Source organism: Bubalus kerabau, chromosome 6, assembly GCF_029407905.1.
Source record: "Bubalus kerabau isolate K-KA32 ecotype Philippines breed swamp buffalo chromosome 6, PCC_UOA_SB_1v2, whole genome shotgun sequence".
Lineage (NCBI taxonomy): Eukaryota > Metazoa > Chordata > Mammalia > Artiodactyla > Bovidae > Bubalus > Bubalus kerabau.
Window position 1 is genome coordinate 11962877 of NC_073629.1, and position 8410 is coordinate 11971286.

The 8410-nt window shown below is 37.8% G+C and overlaps 1 protein-coding gene across 1 annotated transcript; it reads left to right on the forward strand.

The window, feature by feature from the left end:
* The first annotated feature begins 7059 nt into the window (after nucleotides 1-7059).
* On the forward strand, nucleotides 7060-7998 carry LOC129655970 (olfactory receptor 10K2). The gene has a single exon (XM_055586768.1). The coding sequence runs from the start codon at nucleotides 7060-7062 to the stop codon at nucleotides 7996-7998; it is 939 nt and encodes a 312-aa protein (XP_055442743.1).
* The last annotated feature ends 412 nt before the right edge of the window (nucleotides 7999-8410 follow it).

Consider the following 8410-nt stretch of genomic DNA (forward strand, 5'->3'; position numbering starts at 1 on the left):
AGTGATTTTGGAGCTGAAAAAAATTAAGTCTGCTACTATTTCTGTTGTTTCCCCTTCTATTTGCCATGAAGTGATGGGACTGGATGCCATGATCTTCCTTTTTTGAGTGTTGAGTTTTAAGCCAATTTTTTCACTCTCTGCTTTCAGCAAGAGGCTCTTAGTTCTTTGCTTTCTGCCATAAGAGTGGTGTCATTTGCATATCAGAAGTTATTGATATTTCTCCCAGTAATCTTATTTTAGCTTGTGTTTCATCCAGCCTGGCATTTCACATGATGTACTCTGCATATAAGTTAAATAAGCAAGGTGACAATATACAGCCTTGATGTATTCTTTTCCCAATTTGGAACCAGTGCCTTTTTCCATGTCTGGTTCTAATGGTTGCTTCTTGTCCTGCATACAGTTTTAGCAGGAGGCAGGTAAGGTTGTCTGGTCATAGATATATACTTATATCAAATTCATCAAGTTGTATACATTAAATATGTACAGCTTTTCCTATCTCTATCATATGTTAATTAAAAAAAACTTTTAAAAAGTTAAAAAAAAAAACTACATGCATTTGGAGTAAATTATGGACACCAATAACAACAACAACAACAACAAAAATGCTTGGCATTCAGAATCAGATATCTAAAATTTCACTTTTCTAACTTCTTTTGGGACATTTTTTCTCTATCTCACTTATTTTTTGTTATTCGTTTGTTTTCATGTTTGTTCTCAATATCATTATGTCTCAATTTATCAGATAGTTGATGAATTCTTACTATGCATAAAGCCATTGTTAGGGGACTTTAACATTTATTGACATTGCTTTTGAAATCAACCATTTCTAGCTTAGCCACAGGCAAGTAGAAACCAGAAATTTTGGAAACTGGAAAATAAATGATGATATTTTTGTTTAAACTAAGAGGTCATTTATATAATTAGGATAATGCTGCTGCTAAGTCGCTTCAGTCGTGTCTGACTCTGTGTGACCCCATAGATGGCAGCCCACTAGGCTCCTCTGGCCCTGATTCTCCAGGCAAGAATACTGGAGTGGGGTGCCATTTCCTTCTCCAATGCATGAAAGTGAAAAGTGAAAGTGAAGTCGCTCAGTCGTTCTTGACTCTTAGCGACCCCATGGACTGCAGCCTACCAGGCTCCTCCATCCATGGGATTTCCCAGGCAAGAGTACTGGAGTGGGGTGCCATTGCCTTCTCCAGGGATAATGCTACCTGTGACCATTTATTCATCCAACATTCAGTACATCTTTAGTGTCTCCTATGTGTAACAGTATGCTATGTTAGTTTCTGGATAATGAAATAAAGAGCAGAAAAAATGAACTCAATGGTTAATGGTGAAATCAATCTCCTTTCAACTTTTCCTGACCTGGGCCTTTACTGTAAAAGCAACATTGCTCATTTGGTCCTCTCGGCCTAACAGAAAGATATATTCCCAATTATAAGTGCAAAAGCACATTTTACGCTGAACAAACATGCTTTATAATATACCTATCATCATGAATTACACCTTTCAATCCTTTGGTAACATAAAATTGAGAAACCAATTTAAAATAGTCAATTTTTGAAAATTGCTACATTTGAGAGTGGCTTAGAGCCTTCCACTCCCCAAGCCCTAATGCTTGAGTACAATTTGGAGCAATTTGGCATTTGATAACTTGCCTCTACTTTCCACAATCAATTCAGCTGTTTAATTAAACCCAGTGCAACATCTCCATGGCAATGACTCTGGCATCAGGAGACCCACAGAGAAACCTCCTACTACCAATAAATGCAATGAAAGTGCCAACACTTCAGTGGTCACTATTAGATATGACTTGTGGTCTTTGGTCAGTTGGCACAAAATGTCAAGAAGAAATTAGTTACATTTGATTTTGGTCTGGATCTTAGTCCCCAGACCATCATCATATCTCTACCCCTGAGTAGAGACCAGCAGCCTCTGCCCTGTTTTGATCTTTTCCCATTTCCCATTTCAACTGGATTCTAGCTCCTGTAGTCACTGTGTCTCTGGCTTTTCTTAGGGAAAGGGAGAGGCAAACAGGGGCCCTTCTATGAATAACAGACAACACAGTGGACTGAGCACCTACAGGAATGAGCAACTGGACAATGGACAGGAAATAAGAGTAAACATTTAATCCCCAGCAGGACCTGTGCTTTCTCAGCTCAGGTAAGAGACAGAGAAGGGTGAGGGGCCCACACTGGTGCAGTGACAGTGGAAGACAGAGATAGCCATACCCAAGAATGTGGACTCTAAATAATGTTAATCAGGATTAATGAAATTTTAAAATGAACTTTTATAGAACTATGCATGTATATTTTATACATATTTTAAATTAATTGTCTCATTGCTCTTCCTAAATTTACATAGACACAGTCTTGGTTTTGATTTAATTCAAAAGTACACTCAACAACACTTTATTCACAAAACTTTTGTTTCATTTTAGTAAGAACAACAAACGTGAGATCTACCCTCTTAGTAAATGTTTAAGTATACAATAACAAAATATTAGCTACAGGTACAATATTATACAACAGATCTCTAAAACACATTCATCTCACATAACTGAAACTTAACACCGATAAACAGCCACTTCCTCTTTCTCTTCCTTGTCCCAGGCCCTGGCAGTCACTATTTGACTTTCTCTTTCTGTGAATTTGACTATTTTAGATAACATTTACAAATGGAATTGTCCTTCTGTGTCTGGCTTATTTCACTTAGCATGGCCTTAGTTAGTGGTAAAGAACCTGCCTACCAATGCAGGAGACATAAGAGACGTGGATTGGATTTGATCCCTGGGTCAAGAAGACCCCCTGGAGGAGGAAATGGCAACCCACTCCAGGATTCTTGCCATGGACAGAGGAGCCTGATGGGCCACAGTCTACTGGGTCGCAAAGAGTCAGGCATGAATGAGCAATTAGCATTTTTACTTTGTCACAGCTATACATAACATTTATGACCCCAGTTTTCTGTAGATCCTCTTGAGTAAGAAACAAGGACAAAAATGCAATATGCCTTTCTCAGTCCTGGGAATGGAAATCATCTTTATCTTATATACCCTTCCTGAAATCAGTGGAGTATACCAAGCAGTATGAGAGAAATATTCTCAAAACTGCCTCCCCTTTTCAACTCTAAATTACAATTACAGAACTAATATTTGTGTAATATTTAAGATTTGCAATGATATTCTCTTATTCATTTTGAACAAACTTTGAAAATTAGGTTAGCTGGTATCAGAATGAACCCTATTATAAGGAAGAGGAAAGTACTTCAGACATGTTGAAGTCCTATAGCTAATACACAGTGGGGCTGGGACTTAAGCGTGTAACAAAATTGTAACAAGAATCCTTTTTTCCTTTATTCTTTTTTTTTAATGCTACACATTTATTAAAAACATTAAAAGTTTAAAAAGACTAAACATATTAGTAAGGATGTGGAAGAACTGGAAGTCCCAAACTCTTCTGGAAGGAATACAAAAAGGAAACAATGATTTTAGATAGTAGTATGTGCAAATGTGCTCAGTCGTGGCCAACTCTTTAGGACCCCATGAACTTTAGCTCACCAGGCTCCTCTGTCCGTGGAATTTTCCAGGCAAGAATATAGAAGTGGGTTGCCATTTCCTTCTCTAGGGAGGAATCCTTTTGTTAAAATAACATCCTATGTAAGGAGGTGACAGAATACTATTTTTCCCTTCTCACCAATACACACACACACACACACACACACACACATTTTACTCTTATGCCAGTCAGAATATTTATAGTTTGGTGCTTGTTCCACTAGCTGTGTGAATTTGAAAGGCATCTCCAAACACTTTGATTCTCAAATTATACTCTCTTACAGTGAAGAAGTCAAAAGTAATACCTACCTCATGAGATCATGATGAGGACCAAATGAGAGACCAAATATAACAGTATGTTCACCCTATCTGCATTATGAAAAACATGATAAATGATAGTTCATGTTATATTTCTATATAATGGATCTAAATTTTTGTTGATAAGCTGATACCAAAATTATATCCTATTTTTTCTTCCTGGAAACATTGAAAGCAATACAGATGGACTAATATTTGGGATGAGGATCTCCAAAGAAGTTAACTGAATTGGGTTTTTTTTTTTTTTTTTTTTTGGTTTTGAGTTTGTGACCTCAGTGTGACAGTTTTGGTAAAGAAAAAAAAGGAAGAAAAAGAAAGAAAGGAGTGTCTCTCAGTTCACAGAATTATGTAAATTCAGGTATTTCCTTTATAAAAATGATGTATCTCTATGCCTGACAACAAAACGACAGGTGTTTGTTCAATCCTGAAGGGCTAATCAACATTAAGGGAAATTAGTCAGCTACATCACAAGGTTTACATAAAGAGTGACATTGACACTCAGTCCATATTTTTATCAAAATGTTTATAGGTGACATTCAAATGGCATTTGCTCTTCAAAGATTTCCATGAAGTTGCTTGTTTTTTCTCAAGATTTTCAAGATATTTTGCTTGTTCCCTGATATTTATGATAGTATGTCTTACAATATGGCTATTTTATTATCGCTTCCATGAGAAAGGAAAAATTATTTTATTCATATTTATAACTGTAATACTTAAAATATAATAAAAATGATAAAGCCATAAAATATGGATATTATTAAGTAATACTCTAATCTTTCAGTTCAGTTCAATTCAGTTGCTCAGACATGTCTGAATCTTTGTGACCCCATGGACTTCAGCACACCAGGACTCCCTATCCATCACCAATTCCCGGAGTTTACTCAAACTCATATCCATTGAGTCAGTGATGCCATCCAGCCATCTCATCCTCTGTCATCCCCTTCTCCTCCCATCTTCGATCTTTCCCAGCCTCAGGGTCTTTTCATATGAGTCAGCTCTTCGCATAAGGTTGCCAAAGTATTGGAGTTTCAGCTTCAACAAGAGCCCTTCCAATGAATATTCAGGACTAATTTCCTTTAGGATGGACTAGTTGGATCTCCTTTCAGACCAAGAGACTCTCAAGAGTCTTCTCCAATAACACAGTTCAAAAGCATCCATTTTTCAGCACTCAGATTTCTCTATATTTCAACTCTCATATCCATACATGACTACTGGGAAATCCATAGCTTTGACTAGATGGACCTTTGCTGGCAAAGCAATGTCTCTGCTTTTTAATAAGCTGTCTAGGTTGATCATAACTTTCCTTCCAAGGAGCAAGCATCTTTTAAGTTCATGACCGCAGGCACCATCTGCAGTGATTTTGGAGCCGCCAAAAATAAATTGTGTCACTGTTTTCACTGTTTCCCCATCTATTTGCCATAAAGTGATGGGACCAGATGACTTGATCTTCGTTTTCTGAATGCTGAGTTTTAAGCCAACCTTTTCACTCTCCTCTTTCACTTTTATTGAGAGGCTCTTCAGTTCCTCCTCACTTTCTGCCATAAGGGTGGTGTCATCTGCATATCTGAGTTTATTGATATTTCTCCCAGCAATCTTGATTCCAGCTTGTGCTTCATCTCTAATCTTTAAGAACTCAATAAAGGACTTCCCTGGTGTCTCAGATGGTAAAGAATCTGCCTGCAATGCAGGAGACCTGCACTCAGTCTCTAGGTTGGCAACATCCCCTGGAGAAGGGAATGGTTACCCACTCCAGCATCCTTGCCTGGAGAATGCCATGGGCAGGGATTCCTGGTGGGCTACAGCCCATAGAGTCTCAAAAAGTCAAACACAACTGAGTGACTAACAGTTTCATGTTTTCATTTTCAAAGAGCTGATGCTGATTTATAAATATGTAGACTAAAACATACATAAAGTGTGCATCATTGATTTATAGAGCATCCACAATGAGAAACTTCTAAATTGTTATTCGTATGTGACTAAGTCTGACTATGCAATACAAGTTTATCTTCTAAACTTATCCTGTATACCCCCACCCTCTGAAATAGGAATTTTGTGAAACCTCCCTTGCCCTCTGCAAGATGTAAATAACCTGCCTGGGTGACTCAGACTACAGAGAACTAAATACCAAAGAACTTGCTTGGAACTTCAAAATCAGTCACTTTACCTCCCTTCCAGTGCAGAACAGGACTCCAGTAAGACCAAGTTACTTTTAATCAAGCTTGGAGAACTCAGAGGAATGATAATCTCTCTTAAATCCCCTCTGCACCCCTGAGAAAGTACAGAAAGGCAGCTTCAACAACTTGCCATGATTTAAATAAATGCTCATTTTATCCTTGATGAAAATGTTTCTAATTCTTGAAGAACAACAAAAAAGTGATTAGATGGAATTATTTATTAAGCACTATGTATTGAATGTCTCTTTTGTAATATGTGGTCCCAATTAATTTACTGTATAACCCTAGAAGGTAAGAATTACTTTTTTCATGATACAAATGAGAAAGCGGGACTTAGAGAATTTATGATCTTACCACAAGAACATGCCAGAGTCAGGATTAAAGCTTATATCTATCTAAATTCAAAATTCATTTTATTCCTACAGTACTCAATTTTACATGTGTTTTCAAGGGTAAAATTTAAGTTTATTTTTGTATAAATGTATTCATAGTCCTGAGAATCAAGGATCCTGGAATTAGAATTATAATAGTAATTATTTAGTAATAAATGTACCTTCTAAGCAATAAAAATCACTGTGTTAGGCACTGAACAAAGAATCAGGGGGATAAATGGAGGAAGAAAAGATGTGTGCATTTCATAAGGTTTGAGTTGGGGAGATGGAATGGTATAACTATAGAAGCAGAAAACATCAGGGTCAACACAACACTTTTCTCCAGAAATCAGGAGATGTAACTGGTTTCCTGAAATCTTTATACATCTGTAAAAAAGAAATGTCAAGAAAGTTTTCTTATGATGTTAAAAATATTGGGGAAACTCAAAGTTGGATGCAAGCTTTGAATAATTTTAGATGCTTCTTCAGGTCTTACAAAAACCAGGAAGGAGACTAATGGGTAAACTCAAAACCTGAGAATACATGTTCTATGATCACCAGTTTCTCAGGATTCTTCTATTTTTCAGGGATTTTTCTTGGCATTGTCTTCTCTCTCAGATTGTCTCCTGATGATGCGTCTTCCATGGAGTGTGTCAATGATTCCTTGGTGAGAGAGTTTGTCTTCCTTGGCTTCTCCTCTCTGGCTGGGCTACAGTGGCTGCTCTTTGCTGCCTTCCTGCTGGTCTACCTCTTCACCCTGGGCACCAATGCCATCATCATCTCTACCATTGTGCTGGACAGAGCCCTCCACACCCCCATGTACTTCTTCCTTGGTGTCCTCTCCTGCTCTGAGACTTTTTACACCTTCGTCATTGTACCCAAGATGCTGGTTGACCTGCTGGCCCAGAAGAAGACCATCTCCTTTCTGGGCTGTGCCATCCAGATGTTTTCCTTCCTCTTTCTAGGTTGCTCTCACTCTTTCCTGCTGGCAGCCATGGGTTATGATCGCTACGTGGCCATCTGTGACCCTCTGCGCTACACAGTGCTCATGGGGCATGGGGTGTGCATGGGACTAGTGGCTGCTTCCTGTGCCTGTGGCTTTATGGTCGCACAGACCATCACATCCTTGGTATTTCACCTGCCCTTTCACTCCTCCAACCAACTACACCACTTCTTCTGTGATATCTCTCCTGTTCTTAAGGTAGCATCTTACCATACCCACTTTAGTCAGATTGTCATTATCATGCTCTGTGCATTGGTCCTGATTATCCCCCTGCTGTTGATTTTGGTATCCTATATTCGCATCATCTCTGCCATACTCCAATTTCCTTCCACATTAGGCAGGTACAAAGCTTTTTCCACCTGTGCTTCTCACCTCATTATTGTCATTGTTCATTATGGCTGTGCCTCCTTTATCTACTTAAGGCTTAAATCCAACTATTCCTCAAGCCAGGATGCTCTCATATCAGTATCCTACACAATCCTAACGCCATTGTTCAATCCTATGATTTACAGTTTGAGAAATAAAGAGTTCAAATCAGCTCTTCAAAGAGTTGTGGGAAGAACAATTTGTTTATCATGACATTAATCTAGATTCTGCATTTTTAAATACATGGGGGAAAATTCCTTGAGTAAAAATGATTAAGCAATGAGCAGTGTTCAAGAACAGAGATATTTCTCAGTTATTTCCAAAAAAAAAAAATAGTATCTTGTCATGGTCACATAAATTATTGTCTACTGAAGTCCTCTTGATTGACAGAAAAATATTGGATGGCTACTGTAGGAAAATATACACAGATTCAGAATTTTATACTCTTGCAAACACTATTACCCAATCTCACCCAGATTGTAAATGTACAAAATACTGTACAATATTAACTCTCTGGTTTAGCAACCCAGAAAGCTCCTTCTCTTTATTGCTCCCTTTTCTGGATGTCAGGATAGTCAGACCATAATTTGTATTATTTTATCATTTTTTCCAAATCTTAATTTTT

Bases quoted from the DNA above. Each gene is read 5' to 3' on its own strand.
- LOC129655970 (XM_055586768.1), top strand. From the start codon at position 7,060: ATGGAGTGTGTCAATGATTCCTTGGTGAGAGAGTTTGTCTTCCTTGGC.